The sequence below is a fragment of the Populus alba genome, chromosome 19 (assembly GCF_005239225.2).
Source record: "Populus alba chromosome 19, ASM523922v2, whole genome shotgun sequence".
Taxonomy (NCBI): Eukaryota; Viridiplantae; Streptophyta; class Magnoliopsida; order Malpighiales; family Salicaceae; genus Populus; species Populus alba.
The window spans coordinates 765,479-786,375 of NC_133302.1; the positions used below are offsets into that span (position 1 = coordinate 765,479).

Here is a 20,897-nt window from a genome sequence, read left to right on the forward strand (position 1 = left end):
CAAATCATTTACAAATTCTGGAAATTAAATATAGGCAGGCCACTTAACTGTATAATTTTTCCATATAGAGATGTACTTTAAGCAGAAAAAAATTATAACAAATATTGAATAATTTAAATAATTGTCAGAAAAAGCAATCTAAAATAAAACTTTGGAAGAAATTCTGCTTTGTTTTGAAGATAAATAGTGAGTTTGATGGCAAAATGAACATTGTAAGAACAAAGCTATAATATGAGTTTTGAGGATTCTAAAATAGATTAAGCAACACATATATAATATTTAAGTTCTACCAGATTGGAATCAAGCCCCCAATCCTACTTATTATTTCTAACAACCAAATGGGGCAAATCTTATTTGAAACAAAGTTTAGTGGTAGAAAAACAAAAGAAAAGAAAGTAGGATTTACCTTGCAAGCAAGAAAGATACAGATCAAGAAACACAATATGAGATTGATTTCGATTCAATCCAGAAAAAGGAACCACAGATCATGAGAAAGGTTTTAAGAAAATTTGGTGAGGGGAAATTTAGGAAGTCAATGGTATACTGAGAAGAGATCAAGCAGAAGACAATGTCATTTTTGCAGTAGCTGGCTACCATGATAGTAGTATGGTCAGCTCAATAATAATTAATTATTGTATCTTTTAATAAGAAGGAAGCAGCAGCTTTCCTACCAAATATTATATTATAAGATATAGCAAGTTGCTTTTAACCATTAATTATATGCAAGTGCTGCCTTTTGCTTCACTTTTGAATTTCTCAAGTCATTCAGATTGAATGCAATTCTTATCCATTAAAGGGGTCAATATAGTCCATTTCCGTTCAACTTTCGAATTTGTCTTAATAATGTTCTATACAAGGAAAATGGCAAATATAAAATCAGATTTTTAGATACTTGATCTCAATAATGTTAACGGTTTTCTTGATGCGGTTAATCCTAGCTAATTCACTATCCACAGTTTTTAATCCGGTTTAACCTTGAGCCTATTTTTTGGAAAATTATGCTCCATGGAGTTAAGTCGCTAGAAACAAGTGGGTTCAGAAAATAAAAATGAAAAACTCAATCCGTTAGTGTATATTGATTAACTTGTACTTCATGCAAAATTAATAATCATGATTTTTCATATTTTTCTTAATTTCATAACATGTTTTATGTAGCAAAAAATATTTGATTCTGATACTGCGCGCGCGCGGCGCGTATTAATTCATTAATTAATTAAGCAGTTCAATTGTCCTCTTAATCATTTTTTGTTTTTCCTTGGTGGGACTGTTTCGAAATAATTTATTTTAAATAGGGATGTGATGGGTCTGTGCTGATTGACTCAACAAAGGATAACAGAGCAGAGAAGGAATCTCCAGGAAATCAAAGCGTGAGAGGCTTTGAACTCATTGATGATGTAAAGGAAGCAACTCTTGAAAAGCAATGCCCTGGTGTTGTTCTCATGCGCTGACATTGTTGCATTGGCTGCTTAGAGAGGGCTGTTGCTTTGGTAACCACAATTCAATCCAGGTTTTGATTTTTTTATTTTTTGAAACCCAACCCGACCAGGTTCGGGTTGATCGGGTCTTCGACGTTAACCTGCTGGTTAGGCTGGTTAATTGCCAACAATCACCGACGGATAATCTGTCGGTAAATACCGCTTGGAAAACACACTCAGACGAACTTATTATGTCGGTAAATTCTCGTGGTAATATTTTTTTTGACGCGCTTCGCTGTCTGTAAAAACTGTTGATGTTTATTGTTTTTTTTTTTTTTGTTTTTATTGATAGAATTGACAACGGAATGGAAAATTACCGACGATTAAAATTCTGACGGACAGATTCCGTCAGATAATATTTTTACCGACGGTTCTCTTGTTGCCTCACACCAACGGACCTAATTCGTTAGTAAAACTGTTTAATGGTGTAGTGTAATAACACCTGTTTAACATCTACTGATATATGATGGTCTGGTCATGGTGGGAATTACTGTCAGGAGGTCCAGTATTATGACATACCAAAAGGAAGCAAAAGATGGAGAAGGAGGTCTAAGGTGAAGATACTCTCATTGCGCCTGCTCCAACTTTTAATGGCCTCGGAGCTCGTTAGAGTCTCTGGCCTCCGTGGGTTTTAGTGCCCAAGAATGGTTGCCTTGTCTGGTAAGCGGTGACCCAATCCCACATATATATTATATATACTATATATATATATATATATATTCTTGTATTTTAGCTGGACCTGGGATCAGATCCTTAAAAGAAGGTTTCTTAAAGGATGATTCTGCTCTATTTCTTTCTCTTTTCTTCCCTTGAAATATTATAGTTTTGTGACGAATTGGTCTTATGCAGGGGGGCACACACTAGGGGTGGCAGGTGTTTAACGTTCAAAACATAGGTTGAGTGACCCTGATTGATCCGACAATGGATTCAGACTTTTTCAAAAGACTTTGTCCAAAACATGTAGTGGTGGAGACGATGCAGAACAAACATTTGATATGAACAAGAAATCATTTTGATAACTTCTACTTCCAAGCACCTGCAGAGGAAATCGGGAGTCTTTTTTTCAGACCAACCCTAATACACAATAATCCAATAACAAAATCAATTGTCAAGGGCTACGCTATGAACCAGGCCAAGTTTTTCCTTGATTTTGAACAGGCAATGGTGAAAAATGAGCTTGCTCCGATGTCAAGGAGGGATCCCAAGGAGAAGTAAGAGCAGATTGTCGTAAAATTAACTGAGTGTTTTGTGAACATGGTTTCTTGCACGTAGATTAAGAGAATAGATTTGTCGTCCTTGTGTAGATTATTAAAAATTTCCGTATAAATTTGAAGCTGCTTGACTTTATGATGGGTGATAGCAATATGTAGCTAGCTTTAACCTTAGTATTATGAAGTTTGAAACGTGTCCATATCATCTTCATGATGTTCTGCTGGATGACACTATATTCACATGAAACCAATTATATAGGCTTTGACTTGAAGGCACTTTGCATTTGTGTACTTTGAGGCTCCATGCTTTTTGTGGGCTAACATTAAACATTCATTTATTGGTCGCATAAATGCCAGGATATCTGCATCGTGGATGGGATTTCTTCCATTTTTCTTCCCCCTTTTTTTTTTTACTGCATGCAGGTTCTACTATACGGTAAAGAAATTATAGAAACTGATTGCAAGTTCCCTTGTTTAAACATTGTAGCATTAATCTTAGGATCATGGAAGCATCAATTAGTGCCTGTGTTTATCGTGATCACACCCCTAATTAATCCTGCTATATACTTTAACTTTTCTTAATCAGGTATCCTAAAGCTCAACCTTCGATACCCTTTGTCGAGTTCAAAAATATTCCCACCCCATTTTCTTACATGAAAAACTCTTTGACTTAATTTTTCATCATTCAAAACTTGAGATCTCACTCTACAGCATGAGTCGACAATAAGATATATATATGCATGCATGTGTTGTTAAGCACCTCCTCTTTCTTTATTGAATTAGAAACAAACAGGATATTGAGCTCTTCAAGACATAAATGCATTTTTTTGTTTTGTGGAAAATATTTTTCCTTTTTTGCATTTTACTTTGGATCGTGTCAATGTTCAAAAGCTAAAAGATCCTGGGGATCGTGTCACTGTTCATTGTGGAACATTTAATTTTTTTCGCAAATATTTTTCTTTTCTCTGCACTTTCCCTCATATTGTGGTCACTGTGTGCATTGTAGTGTTTTGTCACTCTCATATAAAATTCATATAAAAATGCTCTTTTTTTTTTTTTTTGCAAATACTTTACTTTTCTTCACTTTCTTTCTCTGCATTGTTCATATGACTTTTTTTTTCTTCCCTTCAAAAATACTATTATTAACAAAAACTAAATCACATGACAACGCATTTTATCTATTGTTCTATCCATATTGTTTTAGCTTTTATTTTTTCAATTTCAATTTTTTTTTTAGTCCTTGAATGTTGAATGTTGAGAGATGCGAGAAAATTATGTTTAAAAAATATTAAGAAGAGAAGAAAGTCGAATGAATATATTTTGACTAAAAAACTGTTTAATTTTTAATATAAATAAGTTTGTTTTTTAAGAAAATTCAATCAAGGGTGGTGATGTCTTCTAACCATCCGAAATAGATTGATCAAGTCCTTAAAACCGTTTGGATTCATTTAATTTTTATTTTTAGAAAGATTAAAGGCTATTTAAGAGTTGAAAATGAATTTATTAAGATTTTTTAGGGTTTTTTAAAAGATATTTTCAGGTAAAAAAACAATGTAAAAATTGAGTTTTTTGGAGATCCATAAACTCAAATTTTGATTTTCTAATTAGTAGAGGTGGGCTGCAAAATAATATATAGAGGAAAACATTCAAATCATATTCATATGATTCATGTAAAAAATAGGAAGTGTGAAATAATTATGTGTAAATTTACAGTTCTAGCATCAACTATTTATAATTAACAATTTGTAGCAGATTTTTTTTTCCCGCTTTTGTTTCTTTTTTACATGTTTTTTTTTCTTTTTTTTTTTTTACCCAAAATTGACTTCTTCTTCTTTGTTTTTCTTTTTCTTTTCTTTTTAATTTTTTTTTCAAAATTTGTTTTGCTATTTTTTTTTTAAATATTGAGCTAGTTGAAAATTTAACTATGTAGTTTTTTTTTCCTTAAAACATTGTGGATTACTATAATATTCTCACTATATTGTTTTTTCTTTTTTCTTTTTATGATTTGTTTTTCAAAATGGTCTTTGTAATTTTTTTTTTATATTAAGTTAGTTGAGAATTTAGCTTTTGTAGTTTTTTTTCAAAAAAAATATGGATTGCTACAGTATTTCCCCTACATAGTTTTTTGTTTTGCTGTAGTGTTTCCCTCATATTTTTTTAAAAAAATATCTTTATCGAATTTATTTTTTCAATATTGAGCTGGCTGATAATCTAGCTTTAGCTTTCCCCACATGTTTTTTTTTATTTTTTATTTGTTTTTCTTTTTTTTCCAAAATTGTCATTTTTTACATTTTTTTTTTTGTTTTGTTTTTTTTTTCAAAATTATTTTTGTTGATTTTTATTTTTTCACTTATTGAGCTGCTGTTGAAAATTTAGTTTTTTTTTTTTTAAAACACTGTAGCTTTTCCCCACGTGTTTTTTTTTTCTCGCTTTTGTTTTCCTTTTTTTTACATATTTTTTTTTCATTTGTTTTTACCCAAAATTGACTCTCTTTTTTTTTTAAAATAGTCTTTGTCGGTTTTTTTATATATATATTTAGCTGGTTGAGAACTTAGCTTTGTAGCTTTTTTATAAAAAACAACACTATGGATTGCTACAGTGTTTCCCTTACATGGTTTTTGTTTGGTTGCAATGTTTCCCCACATGCTTTATTTTTTTTTAAATTATCTTTGTCGAATTTATTTTTTCATATTGAGTTGATTGAGAATTCTAGCTTTAGCTTTAGCTTTTCCCCATGTTTTTTTTTTAAAAAATTTTTCCCAAAATTGTCTTTCTTCTTTATATATTTTTTCCATTATTTTTGTTGATTTTATTTTTTTACTATTGAGCTAATTGAGAGAATTTAGTTTTTTTAATTTGTTTATTTAAAACACTAGATTGCTACAGTGTTTCTCTATAGTGTTTTTTATTACATTTTTTTTTCAGAATTATCTTTATCGATTTTTTTTATATTAAGCTGATTGAGAATTTAGCTTTGTAGTTATTTAAAACACTGTAGAATTATTACAAGTGTTTTTCCACACATGATTTTGCCTTGCTTACAGGTTTCTCCACATGTTTTTTTTATCGATGTTTTTTTTTCAAATATGTTTTGTTTAATTTTTTTTTTCATATTGAGTCGGTTGACAATTTTAGCTTTTTCCCCTTAAAACATCATTAATTACTACAATATTTTCCCATATGATTTTTTTTGTTATGTTTTTTTTTTTAAATTGTCTGTCATTTTTTATTGTTTTTTAATATTGAGCTGGTTAAAAATTACAACTGTATGATTTTCTCATGAAACACTATAGATTGTTATAGTGTTTTCTGCATGTTTTTTTTCCTTTCGTTTTTTTTTATATTTGTCAAAATATTATCTTTGTTGATTTTTTTTTAATATTGAGCTGGTTGAGAATTATAATTGTATATTTTCTCACAAAATACTATAGGATTGCCACAGTGTTTTCTTTAAATGATTTTAATATTGAGCTGGTTGAAATTTAGCTTTAACTTTTCCCACATGTTTTTTTTTTATTATTTGTTTTTTGCTTTTTTTTCTTCCAAAATTTATCATCTTCTTTTTTTTTATTTTTTTGTGTTTTGTTTTTCATAATTGTTTTTGTTGTTTTTATTTTTTTTTTTAATATTGAGCTGGTTGAGAATATAGCTTTGTAGTTTTTTCCTTTAAAATATTGTGAATGGTAACAATTTTATTTTTTTATATGATTTGTTTTTTATAAATCTACAATAATAACAAGCATGTCATGTCACCTAGTATTTTCTATGGATTATGACAGCTTCCGAGTTGACATAGATCCTTAGAATTAACCAAAATTTTCTACATGACATTAGTTTCAAAATATTAGGGACCCAAGAAAAAGACTCTGCCATTGATATTTATTTTTATTTTTATTTTAGGTAGTACCAGTTTGTCGCTTTTTTGTGTAATTGCATGGTGTCGTTTTGCATTTTGTTTATGGACAGTCGTTGCTTGGGATCATGTGAGCCATTTATTAATAAAGAAAATAGGGAAGGGGCTCCACGGTGACTTTCAAAATATGATGATTCATTTGATTCACACCTAATTTTGAGCCTAAAGTACACCAAGACACAATTAACAGAATTACAAAAAAAAAAAAAAAAACTCATAATGTATACAAAGACACAATTTATTGTAGTTATAAACAATAAATAATTATTTCACCCTTCTAAAAAACACCAACAACCTTCATATAAAAAAGGACTTGGTAGTAATTTTGCTAACCTACACACACAGCTTCATATAAAAAGGACTTGTAAAGCTGCTTCTTGAACGTCTTCAGGCACTTTACTACAAATTGCAACACCACGCCCTCTCACTTGAGACAAATGCCATTTGATCCTCGAAACGGAAGTAGCAGCAGCAAATTTAATTCGATACCTTTTTTTTTTTTTTTTTTTGGTAACCCGGGGTGTCCGGGCCAGCTTACGCGCACCACGACTATTTCCCGGGCCCACTGAACTTCCTGCAAGCCCAGTAGGCAGGTAAGGCACCGCGAGGGTGACAGGCTGGTACTCTTGAGGATCGAACCCAGGACCTTCGCAAAGACAAGCTTTGTTGTTGACCAATGGGCTAGACCCTCAAGTGTAAATTTAATTCGATACTTTATTAATCTTGTTCACGTTATGCAGACCAGATCGACGAAAGTTGATATTCGCCATACCCTGTTCCAAACACCTAAACTTAATTCGATATTTTATTATATTTATATAATCAAAGTATAAAACCAGTAAGCACCTGAACTTAATTCAATATTTTATTATATTAAGGGCAGACTCATATCATACCTCAAACCTTACAAAGGGACGAAGGACATCCTTGGCGTTAGGATGCTCCCACTCCACTACTGACTCCCACCATTCTTCTGAACTTGCATCGATTTCTCTGAGAGAAGGGGGAGGAGATGGCTCGCCATTTTCAAGCAACGGAAGACAAATTCCCATCCTCTTCAGCTTCTCACAATTCGTTACTTGAATTAATTGGAGAGAATCGCAAATCAGTTTTGCACTGCAAATGCTTTTCAGTTCTGGTAATCTAATCAATTGCAGAGATCTTAACTTGGGGAGTTTGAGATCGGTGCTGCTTTCTACACCCATAACCCCTTCTTCATCTGATCTTGTTCCACCTATTATCTCCTCCATTTTCTCACAGTTATCAACTTTAATCCATTCCAGGTTTACGAGGCTTGGCAGCAAGACAAGAGGGAACAACTTCTTCATGTTCTTACAATCATAACACCTAAACTCTTTAAGACCAAAAAATATTCCACTATAAGATGGAGATGGTGGTGGAGCAGAGCAGAACCAAGAAGATGAAACCAAACTCTCCATGCTATTGCAATCACTAATCTTGATAGCCTCCAGTTCAGTTGCATTCTTTATTAGAGACCAAAAATCGCATAAACTTGTTGCATCATCACAATTATGAATGCCTAGTTGTTGAATGTCCTTCGAGAACATGACCTGAAAATCTCTGTCTCTGTCGATACTCCAGTTAACCAAAACAATTGTTTTCCTACTGAAATCACCATAATAATGATTATAATACTTATCCAGTAGTCCTACATGAATTTGGTATGTGGTTAGTGATTTGGTTTCATCCCGAGTTTTGAGATACTCCACGTAGTCTAAGTAACCTTCAAAATGGCATACCAAAGTTTCCAACTTCCTCAAGCATCCCACTTCCTTTCCTTTAACTGTTATCGGAGCAGGCAGTCCTTTTCTAGTAGGATGAATCTGCTCCTCCAATATAAGCACTTGCAGGAGAGAGAGCTTAAGTAACAACCCACTAGGAAACTCCTTTTCACGACATCCATTCATTCTAAGATACCTCAGGTTGCATAGACATTCCATACCTTGAGGCATTTTTTCAAGTGCCCAAGTACCAGAGAGATCTAACCTCTTCAGTGCCTTGAGCTTTTCTAATGACGGTACATGCCTTAACATCTTACAACCAGTAAGCACTAATGCAGTGAGACTCACCAATTCAGAGACAGAATCAGGTAGTTTTGTGATCTTTGTACGAGACAGATCAAGAACCTTGAGCTCATGCAACTGCTCAAAAAATGAATCTGCAATAAATTGCAACTCTGAATTTCCACATAACAATAGAGTTGAAAGACTGGGACAGCATGGTGAATGGCTGGAAGGAATTTCTTCAATCTGGTTATGCATCAGTGAAACTCTAGTAAGATTCTCTGTCCACTCCTCTGCACCCGGCACTTCTCTTAACCGTGCACCTGCTTTAACCATGCATTGACAGTTATCTTCCAGTATTTGGATGGCCATATCCCTAATCAAGTCATGCATCTTGACACATCTAAAATGACTGCCGAATTCAACTTTTTCCAAAAGGCAGCACTTTCAAGTTTATTAAGCATCGAGTGGCCTTTGTCAAATTCTGCCTTCCTACTCATGCCTTTTATCACTCCCTCATCAATCAAATAAGCTATAACATGCTCTCTATGGATCTCGAAGTCTTCCGGGAATAATGCACAGTACAAGAAACATTGTTGCAGTGCTGACTCCTTTAAGTGCATATAACTAAATCTTAATATTTTGAATACCTTCTCATCCATGTCCTCCTGCCAAACTCTTGATTGTTTTAGTTCCTCTAAAGCATTCCTCCACTCGTGTATGTCCTCCACCCCCTTCATGGTTCCAGCCATTGTTATAATTCCCAGAGGCAAACCAGCACACTCCTTTGTGATAGATTTTGCAATTTGTTCCACTTCTGGAGAAAGTGCCATTTGATGTCCAAGTCTCTCAATAAACAAAGTCCAAGCTTCTTCCTCCAATATAGGACTTACTTTGATTTTGTGTTGGGTATCCATCTGTTGACAAACCTTTTCTGATCGTGTTGTAAGAATCAGTTTGCATCCCTTAACAGCTTGGATAGGAACTCCGACCTTGTGTAGCTCAATATCCTTCCACAGATCATCTAAAATCAAAACCCATTTCTGTTTCTTCATTAATTCTTCTGACAAATCGAAAGCTCTATACAGCTCCTCACCTTCATTAGAAAGATCTAAACCAATCCGTCTGGCGATACTGTTTGCAATTTACTAATGCTGGTATCTTGTGAAACAGTAATCCAGTAAACATGACAAAAACTGTCTCGTCTTTTTTGAAGTTGATCATTATATATGTTTCACCAATGTCGTCTTACCCACCCCGCCCATCCCATAGATGCCAATAGTTGAAAACTTCATCGTGCATCAACCAAGACCAGATAGTCTTCTCATGGTCTTCGAATGCTTGACCCACCAGCTTTGTCGTTGGTACTTGCGTCTCCTGGAGTCTCATTTGTGTTGCATGTTAAGCCCTCCAGAAGAGCTAGCTCCTGCACCAGGCTGCACTACTCCTCCAGTCCCATTCTCTATATCATTCCTCCATTAACCATCTACTGAACTCTTCCACACTTCTTCCAGGTGGGTGACCCATTTCTATCCGCTGCTTGTGTCGTTCCTGCATCTCCTGCCAAATTGTCGACTTCATTATTGTTTTGTTCTTGTGGAGTGGTTGAAATGGCATTATCATTAACATTGCTTGAACTTGCTATGCTTTTATGTCTTTTGTTGGCACCATGCATAGCTTGAAAAGCTGCTTCTTGAACTTGTTTAGGAACTCTTTCACAAATATCAACACCACGCCCTTTCTCTCCTGATAAATGCCATTTGATCCTTGAAATGGAAGTATCGTTAGGAAATTGACGCCCGCAATAAATACACTTCATCTCCTCAACATGGTGCCAAAATGGGTCAGTTGATTGAACCATTTTGCCCTATATATAAAACAGAGTCAAAATATTGAATAAAATTAATTGGAAAATGAAAGGTTGAGACTAGAATAAATAAAAAAAAGAAAAACAATGAATTTGGTATGAACTCCTTAAGGCAGGATTATAAAAACAAAGAAAGATCAATTTATTTATATTTGGAAAACATTGATGATCCTAACTCCAAAGTTTCTCAATAAAATTTCTACAATAGTTACATGTCAAACTATTAAAACACCAAACTTACACAGTTCAACTCTACAGAAAAAGGATTCAAACAATAGTTACATGTCAAAAACGATAAACAGCAACAAAAATGAAGAAGATGAAGTATAAATACTGTACCAGGATTCAAAAGAATCTGAAGCTAATTGCTGAGTGAGTTAACGTGTGGACGCACCTCAATGTTGAAATGCCGGAAAAGCTGATCTGAAAATGTAAGCGCAAGAATTTGAGAAAGAGTAGGTAAACTAACTAGTCACCTGTCAAGCTGACAAAGAGGCACTCAACAGACAAAAGAAACCTTGAGAGCAGCTGTTTTTAAGATAAGTAGTTGAAGTTTGATGGCAATATGTAAGAACAAAGCTAAATATGAGTTTTGAATTCTAAAATAGATCAAGCAACACATATATAAATTAAGTTCTACTTGATTGATTAATCTACAATCCTACATATTTATTCTACAACCAAATGGGAAAATCTTATTTGAAACAAAATTAGTGGTAGAAAAACAAGAAAAGAAAGTAGGATTTACCTTTCAAGCAAGAAAGATACAGATCAAGAACTCAAAACGAGAAGATTCGATTCAATCAGAAAAAGGAAGCACAGATCCTAAGAAAGGTTTAGGAAATTTGGTGAGGGAAATTTGGAAGTCAATGGTATACCGAGAGAGATCTCTCTTACTGGAAGGCCAGCTATTAAAGTCATTGCAATAGAAATTGGCAGGAAGCTTCAACTTTATGTCACTTTCTGCTTGTGCTTTCTTTGTTCTCTATGCAAACTTTATGCCACTTTCTGCTTTATTTATTCACACTAACTATTAAAATATCAATAAGAAATTTGGTGAGGGAAATTAGGAAATCAAGGGTATACTGAGATATCTCTCTCTTAGTGGAAGCAACTTTATCAAATAAGAAATTAGGAAATCAATGGTATACTGAGAGAGATCTCTCTTAGTGGAAGACTAGCTATTAAAGTCATTGCAATTAGCAATTAGCAATTAGCAAGCAGCTTTATGTTTTTTTACTCTAAAGAAATAAAACATAGGTGCTTTCTTTGTCCTGTATGCAATGATTACTCCCATGGAAACCACCATGCAAACTTCATGCCACTTTCTGCTTTATTTATTCACGCTAACTATTCAACGTGTTCACATTACACTGCTTCAAATCCTTGAGTCTACTGTTGTTAGATGCTAAAACAACAGTGTTATGTACTTTTTTTAATTAAAAAGCCAGAACAATTAATGAAGATCAATTGTTACTTCCACTGTCTCTTGAAACCACCATGCAAAGGGACTTTTTTTGTCCAATATGCAATTATATCCTCGAAACCACCATGCAAATTATTTTTAATTTCATGAATCACCTGCTTTATTTATTCACACTAACTATTCAACATGTTTACGTACATTATACTGTTTCAACCATTGAGTCTACTGTTAGATCGAACATATGCAATTATCATGATAGTAGTGATGATGCCGAGGAGCAATTCGGCTCGCTAATGACTTTCCTGTCACCATTTGCTTTTGGCAAAGAACTGGGATCATCAGCTTGTGTTGAATTTCATATTAAATATCTTGATCTCCTGATGTCTTAAGCAAGGTGTTCCAAGTGGTCAGGAGAGCATTGATACAGATGATTTATTTTTTCATCAATCCTGCTGCCAAGAGATTAACTTAAATTCTTTGATTTATTTAAGAAATAAAACCATTTAGAGACCAATATTATTCCTGCATATATACATCACATTTGTATAAGATCACGTACGATCTATAGGTAACAACCCGATTAAGAATCCTCCAATCTGTGTTGAACTCAGTGGAATCAGAAAGATTGAGAAGACAGAGAAGGAGAGAGCGGGAGAGAGAGAGACGGAGAGAAGAGAGGGAATCCACAGCAGTTCTCATTCATTTTTTGAAACGGTGCGCGTAAGCAACGGCTAACAGCAGCTTAGTACGGTGCGTTTTGTCAAGAAATCAGTGTCAATTAAAAGTTATCCCTCCACCATTGTTAATTCCTGAGATATGCATGCATCCCTTCATGTGTTGAAATCTGAAGGCCTTTAAGATGGATCATTATTTCTTCTCAGAAAAAAAGAAAAGAAAAAGGGATCATTTCTTATCCATAATTGACAGAGAAGGAAATCACTAATGAGTGTGATTTATGTGGATTCCCTTATACACGCAGCCCTACCTCCACCAACCCATGCACCAGATAGCGACTGAACATTGCGTTTTCCCCTGTTTTTCAGACTTCTGCGCATTGTTAAATACTCTGTTTATAGCCTTTAACTAATCCAAGAAAATCAACATACTATAGAATTCATTCATGACGGATAGATTTCACATGCATATCAAATATTTTATAGCGAGTTTCCACACAGTAATTGTCAGTAAGCCAAAATCAATCATATGGATAGCAGAACATCAGCAGATTCTTTTCCATATGCCTCCAAAACCTAGGTGCGGTATCAAGTTAGAAAGCGCAAAAGAAAAAAAAAGAAAGAAAAAAAGAGGGAGTACCTGCATGAATGTGTTTCTAAATATAGAACTCCTCCCTTGTTCAAACGTGCAGAGGTATAGAGAGGTTTTTTCAGACCCTTGTCAGCAACAAAACTAATGCTGTGTTTTATACTGATACATTATGCAGGCATCAAAATTGAAACATTAATCATTTTACTGATAGATAAGTCAAGAAATACGAGAGTTAATGGACAACATCAGCAACAAGAAAATTGGAATGATCACGAAATAGCAATATATTTAATGACATAGAACTAATAAATTAAATGAACTGAAACATTTTTAATTTGTCTTAGAAGCATGCAGCATGTAAAAGTCCTGACCCCAATGCGTCCTTGGAATTTCCCTCAACAATCAATATCTTGTGGTCAAACAAAAACCAATCAGTTGAAGTAATGGGGAGTCCACAGCTCAAAGTGAATATCACTAACTATACCCTCACCTCTGACCCGTGGAGCCAAGAGACATACAATTCCAAGATAATTTAAGAAAACCTTAAGAAAGAAAGAAAGAAACAAATTAAGCCTCATGTCAATTCGGTTAGATTAAATGATAACACAAGCTTACACAATCCGATAACGCAAGTCTACACAATCACAGCTACAATTTCCCAATAATCTCAAAGTATAAAACGGTTAGAGAATAATATAAATTATATTTTAGAACCTTACCTAATAGCTTAAGTTATTGGGTTAAGATGGTTCTTGACGTGGTATCAGAGCCTTGATGACCAAGCGGTCATGAATTTAAATATCACCATCTCTATTTATTTAATAAAAATTAAACACAATGTAGTATGAATATGTACAAGTTTCAAGCCTAAAGAACTTTAACATGAAAAGATGTGTTAGAGAATAATATAAATTATATCTTGAAATATTACTTAACAGCTTAAGTTATATATTGAGATGGTTTTTTGAGATATACTATATATAAAAAAAAATGTTGAATGACCGGTTAAGATTTAAAGATTTCATCCTATGTGTATCTCCTTGGTGCAAGTGCAAAAGCCAAACGGATCTGCAAGTTACAGTGTGCCAGAACGTCAGAGCCCTCTCTAACAAGGAAGGAGATAGTTTTATCCCGAGTCTTTGTTAAATATGGAATCTCTGTTTTATTTCTTTAGTGTATAAAAAACATAAAGTTGCTTGCAAATTGCAATGACTTTAATAGCTAGTCTTCCTCTAAGCCGAATTTCTTACTGAAAAAGCTCTGTTCTGTTTTCAGTATCTTTTAGAGAATATTGAACAGAGTAATTCTAGTTGACAGGAAAGTGTTGAAGAGTTAGCGAATTCATATACAATATTTCAAATCTTCAAAGAAAAATATAATGAGAATTGATTAATTAATTTGGTAGCCTAAGTAAAGATGCTAAAGAAATTGTTAAAAAAATTGATTACTGTTGCAATGAATGTCTTTGCAAGGGCTATGCCAGCACCACCAGCCTCGTCTTCAACGGTAAAATCTTTCAGAACCAACTTTCCCAATATACACAGATTCATCACAAGTAATAATTAGCAAGCAAGTGTGGAAACAAGTGCTGTTGTGTATATATATCAAGGTTGTCAATTCCGTTTCGGTAGGTGTTTCGTTTTTTCAATTGGAACGAAATGTTTCGGTTTCGGAGTGTTTCGGCGTGCCGTTTCGGGGTTGTACTGTTCATATATATATATTCCACAAACATAATTCAAATTCAAGATAAATTAATTATAAATTATGCAATACAAACATAATGCCAAACAAATATAATTTTAAAATTTAAAATATTTTTTAAATAGTAAAGATTAAATAGATCTTTAACTTAAAATAATATAAAAAATATATTAATTTTTTTAAAATAATATTTTTTGGCCGAAACGGAACAACCGGAATGAAACCGGAACGTTTCGGCCGGAATTTGGCCGGAATTTTCCGGAACGGGCCGAGATTTAAAATGAGATGGAATTTGTTCCGTTTTGTTCCGTTTTTTTGAATTGGTATGGAATGTTTCGGCCATTCCGGGCGGAACGGAACGGAATTGACAACCTTGATATATATAGACGTCCATTGGCTTTAGTAAAGCATCCGCCTCACTGTCATCGTCCATGAAGCACCTCTTGTTAGAAAAGAAGAATAGGATGCGGTATTTAATTTTAAAAAACAAATATATATATAAAAAAAAAACGAAGCTAAAGAATAAGAAAAAGAGTGAGATGAATAATATTTTATTAAAAGTTTTCTTAAAAAATACATCTTTCCAGCTTTTCTTTATATTTCTCTTAATTTGTGTTTTGTGCTTCTGATTATAAACTTATTTATAAATCTCAAGTCCTAAATAATTAGGAATTAAACTACTCAAAGAAAATTATAATCTAATATTCTATTTAATTAATGATGATTCTAATAAACTATTCTATTATAAATCTTTTTTCATCAAGAATTCCTACATTAATTAAAATTCCTCCTTTAACCAATATTAAAACTCTTACACACTTTAAATTTTATTAATCTAAATCCTAGTTGATGTTGATATTGAACTTCAACGCCTCTTGTTCTTTATCATTTTGGTAAGTGGTGTCGTCACTCATTCTCCAACAAAACACCTTGCAAAGAGGCGAAGGGCATCACTTTGGGGGATAACTCGTCCATGTCGGGTCCCAAAAACTTTACAAAGGGATGAAGAACATCCTTAGCGTTAGGATGCTCCCACTCCACTACTGACTCCCACCATTTTTCTGGTTTTATATACATTAATATAAGAGAAGGGGAAGGAGATAGCTGTCCATTTTCAAGCAACGGAAGACAAGAATTATTTGATATAAATTCTTTTGAGTCTATCTCAAAACTTTTCAATTTAAAATTTAAATTTAAAGTTAACTGGTTCGAAATTTAGAGTATGGAGTTAACTAAGCGTGGTTGCTGTCTTCTTTTCACGATCTCGTACAAAAGATGTTATTGACTTTTACGTGGTGTATTATATAACTACCCTCGTTCAAATTCTAGCATTCTCTTCCTTGTACCAAAGTAACAGTTTAGAGGGTCACTTCAACACCTCACTGCCCTTAATATAGATCGACTAATATTAAAAATACATTCTTAATCACTAAAAAAACTAGATTTAATATAAATCAGTGATGAAGTTAATCCAAAAATACATTTGACCATAGGATAAAAAAGAAGATTTAATAACATAAAGATGAAACTATGGTTTATAAGTAATTAATCATCTTAAATACCTCTAACTTTTGGACCATATACTTTGCAAGAGTTTCTTCAAGGGCGAGCCGAAAATGAGAGATTCAATCTGAGTCGTTGATATAAGAACAAGAGAAAAATCCAATGGTGGGTAAGTATTCCAACTCATCTGTCCATGTCCAAATCATTTCCCTCTCATACCAAAACCGACCACTTGGCGCCATTTTATAACCGTCATAACTGAGATTTCCGTCTCCTTTTATCTTCACTTTTCCTATTATAGACCCCTTTCTACCCGTTGTTAAAATCTCTCACCAGGAAGAAGAAGAAGAAATGACGAGGAAAAGAGGAGACGCTGAGCCTACTGATGGGTATGCTAATACTGCTGCTGCTTCACTTGTTCGTGCTAAAGATGGCAATGGTTTTGTTAAATGGTATTTACTCGCGTTCCTTCTTCTTTTTTTTCTTCTAATGTTTTGGGTTTTTCTTATTTTGTGTTATTAATTTGAATTTGGAGATTTTCAAGAAACCTGGCTTTGATTTATTTCTTTTCTTATCGAGTTTTTTCCTGGTTTTTTCTAATTTTGTGTTCTTGAATTGATTTTGGGGTTTAAAATTATGGGTTCTTTGATTTCTTTTAAGAATTTGAGTAACCCGGTTGGCTTTTTGAACAAATTATGCTCTGGATGTTTCTAAATTTGTCTTCGTGGTTTGATTTTGGGTTTTCAATCACGGTTCTTTGTATTTTAAGATATTTTTGGATTTTTTGTATTTTGTCTTATTGGCTTGATTTTGGGATCTAAACATATGAGCTCTTTGAATTTTTTAAGAAATTGAGGTACCAGTTGTTTTTTCAACAAATTCGTTTTCTGGGCTTTACAGAAATTACTGAAGTAATTCATGTTTTTTGTTTTTTGAATCGATACATGCAGTGGAGAGTGCGAGGAGGATGTGCCGGTGGCTCTTATAAGTTTCCACGGCTGTAGCCTTGATGGTAAAGTCAAGATGACTTCGGGTTAGCTCAGTTCCATAATCTTTGCATAATAAGGCAATTATTTTTGTCATTTGCTATTGGGTTTTAATTGCTTGTTATGATTTAGATGCTCAAGTTGTTGAATAGCCAACCGAAGCTAAGAAGAAGCAGGCTAAGAGGTACTAATTTAGTTTTATTATCCGATTAATCAACTGATTATTTGTTATGATCTGGGGATCGTGAATAAGTGATTTGGTTTGTAGAAAGAAAGCAACCTTGACAGAGCCCCTGGATCTAAGTAGATTCTAAAAATACAAACGTAATATTCAATAACTATGTCTTAACATGGAATATTAGTTAATATCTAAGTAGCAGAAACAGCACACATAAGGCCACATACATGTTATACTAAAATTCACGTACAAGTACTTACGTTACAGGATGTCATTACAATTCGAGCTCTGAAGTTCTTGGATACAAAATACATCAACATCCATTAATTCTAAATAACATAAAAATACAATATCAGGCTGTTCGATCGAGCTCATAGAAACTTGTCTTGTTACAGTAACATGACTTACTATAAAAGATTGAATATTATCTCTTCAGGTATTATTTCTTTCTACTGGCGTTGATTCTGTCTTGCATATTTGGATAACTGTTTAATCTTATTCTTGCCCTTCGATTCCTGGAGGGTCTGGATCAAGATGTTCCTAGGGTTAAAAAGAGAAATAGTGAAACCCTGAACAAAACAACTGGGGATTCTGTTAATTTATATATGTTGAGGTATGTTATGCCTTTCGCATTATAAATCAAGAGAATTATCTCATATATATGGAGGTGATTAGAGATAAACGTTCAGGATTAATGATAATTGCAATGAAATATGAGTACATCACATGAAGGTGGAAGGTGCATATTGAAAGAAAAAGGTTATTGGCTGATTATGGTCCAACAGAAGTGACTTTTAATGGTAAATTTGGAAAGAGCATTACCATTCAAAATTTCCTCTGGAAATGGCTACTCGTACAAGTTAATGCTTGACAGTCATGTTAATCTCATTAAACTTATCAAGAAGACAACACATTGCATTTCCAGGGTGGTAGATGGGCACGACAGTTAAATGACAATGAGAACATTACTTGTAATCTTCAAGTGTGATCTATTTATTATCTAATACTTTTGCATGTATGTGCTCTGCGTTCTTATATTCAAGATCTTGACCGTGATTTTCAAACATAATTTTCTTTGCTGATGAGCACAATTTGCAGGAAGAGAAGAGAAAAATGGTTGCATCTGCATTTGGCAAAGATCAAAGTGGGGGTTCAGCTACTCGTCTCACCGTGGAAGATCTCAAATATCTGTTCATGGTCTAGGACAACCCCCCTAATTCATTCACCTTGCTTCTCATTGCCATCTATTTCCAACTCAACTAGGAAAAGAGTCTGGAGCAAGTGAAACATGAATTTTGACCAGTTAGGAAACCAATGGCTGGACTTGTGAATGCTTGCCCATGTTGTAGCTCAATCAAAACCGTGGGGGCTGGCATGTTTTTGGGTGTTTTCTTTTTTGTTTTCTGAGAGCCATGACTGGCATTTTTGTTCCCACATCAAGTGCAGACGACACCAAAGGCAGAACATTCTGGTGTTCTTGACAATTCGACACATTTTTTTTCTGAGGATTAGGTGAATATGGTTCAGTCTATTCCATAAGTATGTCAAGCTACCATTAATTTTTATTTTTTTTGTATTCTTTTTTGAACAGTAACAAAATTTATATTAGTGAAATGGCAAAAAAATTACCAGTGAACAACGTAATCTTCCCTAGCAACTCATTGTATCCATGAAAAGGATACTGTGAAATGAAGTGTGTTTTGGACTGATGAGATACATTGAACATTAAGCAGAGAAAGTTGGCTGCATCTTCCACGAACCACTGGTGTAAATTCTTCATGGTATGTGTTGATGTTGTTTTTAAAATATTTTTTATTTTAAACTATTTTTTTATATTTAAAATTTATTTTAGATATTTATACATCAAAATAATATAAAAACATTAAAAAAATTAATCTAAAAAAAAAAATATAAATTGGATAATTTAAAATTTATTTTAGATATTTATACATCAAATTAAAATTCCTTGATATTTGATGCTCTTCAAGTGGTGAATAGTGTCACTTGTTTGATAGTGCAATATTAGTGCACTGTAATATTTAAGATTTTTCACATTCTAAGTTAAATCTTTTTTCAAGATTGAGATAATTAAACATAAAAAAAATAAAAATAAAAATACGAAAACTAATCTCCAATAAATCAAATGTATAAAGATGAAAAAAAAAGCCTAAAATATAGATCATATTCAACAAATTAGTGAGATAGATTTTTTTAAAAATGCAATAAAAAAAGCTCGTGAGCTACAGACCAACCACATAGAAGACAAACTCTAAAAAATAAAAAAGCAAAATTATAAATCAACAAAATCGTGAGGGATGAATTTGGAAAAAAAAAAATGCAATATAAAAGGCTTCAAAACAAAATAATAAATAATAATGACTAAATTTGATATAAAAATATTTTGAAATCAAGTGCTAAAAGATTAAATTGAAAACAAAATTCAATTAGAAAAATAATTAAAAAATAGCAATTAAAAGATTGATAGGTATGAAATTGAAGAAAAAACTTTTAAAATAAAATAAAATATATAGCAATTAAAAATATAAAAAATAAATTAAATATAAAAACCAAATAAAAGTACAAATTTTCATTTTTGTAATGAAAAGAGAGACAAAATAAGGAGAAGATAAAAGATGTGGTAGAGGTCAAACCACACATTTGTCACAAGCATGCGTAACACCATTGAAAAGATGATGACGTGCTGCTTTGAATGTAATCAAAATTGTTAAGAATATATTTTTCATATGACATGAAAAATATAATATAAATTTAAATTGTAAAAATAGATTGTAAAATCATAAAATTTCCCATTCTTTATGCATTTGGTATTTCAATTCATCAAGTGCAGACGACACCGAAGGCAGAACATTCTGGTGTTCTTGACAATTCGACACATTTTTTTCTGAGGATTAGGTGAATATGGTTCAGTCTATTCCTTTAGATCAAAAAACCATAAAGTTGCTTGCAAATTGCTATGACTCTAATTATTATAGGAAATTCAGTGCGTCGTGGCATATACAATGCAGAACCAAAACACTATTCATGCGCTTGCATTATTATAGGAAATGTACTCACTAAATTTAAACACAATTACTTTAAATTTGTTGAGCACATATACGATTGAAAGAAAAAAGAATCAAATTAAAAGATATGGATAAAATGGGTGGTAATTTTAAAATTAGCGTGAAAAGTTTATTTTGGTCCTCATGCTTTTCAAATTATAAATATTAAATCCCTTAAATTTTTGAAAATACAATTTTAGTCTAAAACTTTATTTTTTTTAGTTTTAGATTTCTAATTCTAGAGAGGAAAAAGAGTGGTCAGATTTTGATAGAGAAGAAAAAAAC

General features: G+C 32.9%; 4 protein-coding genes and 1 pseudogene across 5 annotated transcripts in view; 3 read left to right on the forward strand and 2 right to left on the reverse strand.

The window, feature by feature from the left end:
- LOC118058079 (peroxidase 47-like) overlaps window positions 1-2,716 on the forward strand; it is a 6,523-nt pseudogene extending 3,807 nt beyond the window's left edge.
- The window catches only part of LOC118039829 (probable disease resistance protein At4g27220), an 89,464-nt gene that overhangs the window by 16,745 nt on the left and 51,822 nt on the right, over window positions 1-20,897 (forward strand). The window lies entirely within an intron of this gene.
- LOC118058078 (probable disease resistance protein At4g27220) lies at window positions 6,762-9,748 on the reverse strand. Of its 2 annotated transcripts, XM_035070788.2 has the most exons (3): window positions 7,496-9,748; window positions 7,313-7,372; window positions 6,765-7,088 (listed from the first exon to the last, which is right to left on the reverse strand). In XM_035070788.2, the coding sequence occupies exons 1-3, from the start codon at window positions 9,014-9,016 to the stop codon at window positions 7,077-7,079; spliced, it is 1,593 nt and encodes a 530-aa protein (XP_034926679.1). In that variant the 5' UTR covers window positions 9,017-9,748; the 3' UTR covers window positions 6,765-7,076. The 2 variants fall into 2 exon arrangements, with proteins under 2 accessions (XP_073262928.1, XP_034926679.1); XM_073406827.1 differs by having other exon boundaries at window positions 6,762-7,372.
- On the reverse strand, window positions 9,156-10,012 carry LOC140955146 (disease resistance protein At4g27190-like). The gene is made up of 3 exons (XM_073406942.1): window positions 9,876-10,012; window positions 9,274-9,757; window positions 9,156-9,185 (listed from the first exon to the last, which is right to left on the reverse strand). The coding sequence occupies exons 1-3, from the start codon at window positions 10,010-10,012 to the stop codon at window positions 9,156-9,158; spliced, it is 651 nt and encodes a 216-aa protein (XP_073263043.1).
- On the forward strand, window positions 16,689-19,179 carry LOC118058076 (high mobility group B protein 7-like). Its single transcript, XM_035070786.2, has 3 exons — window positions 16,689-16,838; window positions 17,337-17,419; window positions 18,649-19,179. Exons 1-3 carry the CDS (start codon window positions 16,738-16,740, stop codon window positions 18,765-18,767), a joined length of 303 nt encoding a protein of 100 aa, XP_034926677.1. The 5' UTR covers window positions 16,689-16,737; the 3' UTR covers window positions 18,768-19,179.

Excerpts from the sequence above, each read along its gene's own strand:
- LOC140955146 (XM_073406942.1), bottom strand. The coding sequence starts at position 10,012 with ATGAGACTCCAGGAGACGCAAGTACCAACGACAAAGCTGGTGGGTCAA. Across the intron at positions 9,758-9,875 it reads CTATGGGATGGGCGGGGTGG|TATCGCCAGACGGATTGGTT; the intron begins GTAAGACGACAT and ends AATTGCAAACAG. Across the intron at positions 9,186-9,273 it reads AGGAGGACATGGATGAGAAG|ACTTCGAGATCCATAGAGAG; the intron begins GTATTCAAAATA and ends TATTCCCGGAAG.
- LOC118058078 (XM_073406827.1), bottom strand. The coding sequence starts at position 9,016 with ATGCATGACTTGATTAGGGATATGGCCATCCAAATACTGGAAGATAAC. Across the intron at positions 7,373-7,495 it reads GTCCCTTTGTAAGGTTTGAG|GGTATGGCGAATATCAACTT; the intron begins GTATGATATGAG and ends TGTTTGGAACAG.
- LOC118058076 (XM_035070786.2), top strand. The coding sequence starts at position 16,738 with ATGACGAGGAAAAGAGGAGACGCTGAGCCTACTGATGGGTATGCTAAT. Across the intron at positions 16,839-17,336 it reads GGCAATGGTTTTGTTAAATG|TGGAGAGTGCGAGGAGGATG; the intron begins GTATTTACTCGC and ends CGATACATGCAG. Across the intron at positions 17,420-18,648 it reads TAAAGTCAAGATGACTTCGG|GAAGAGAAGAGAAAAATGGT; the intron begins GTTAGCTCAGTT and ends CACAATTTGCAG.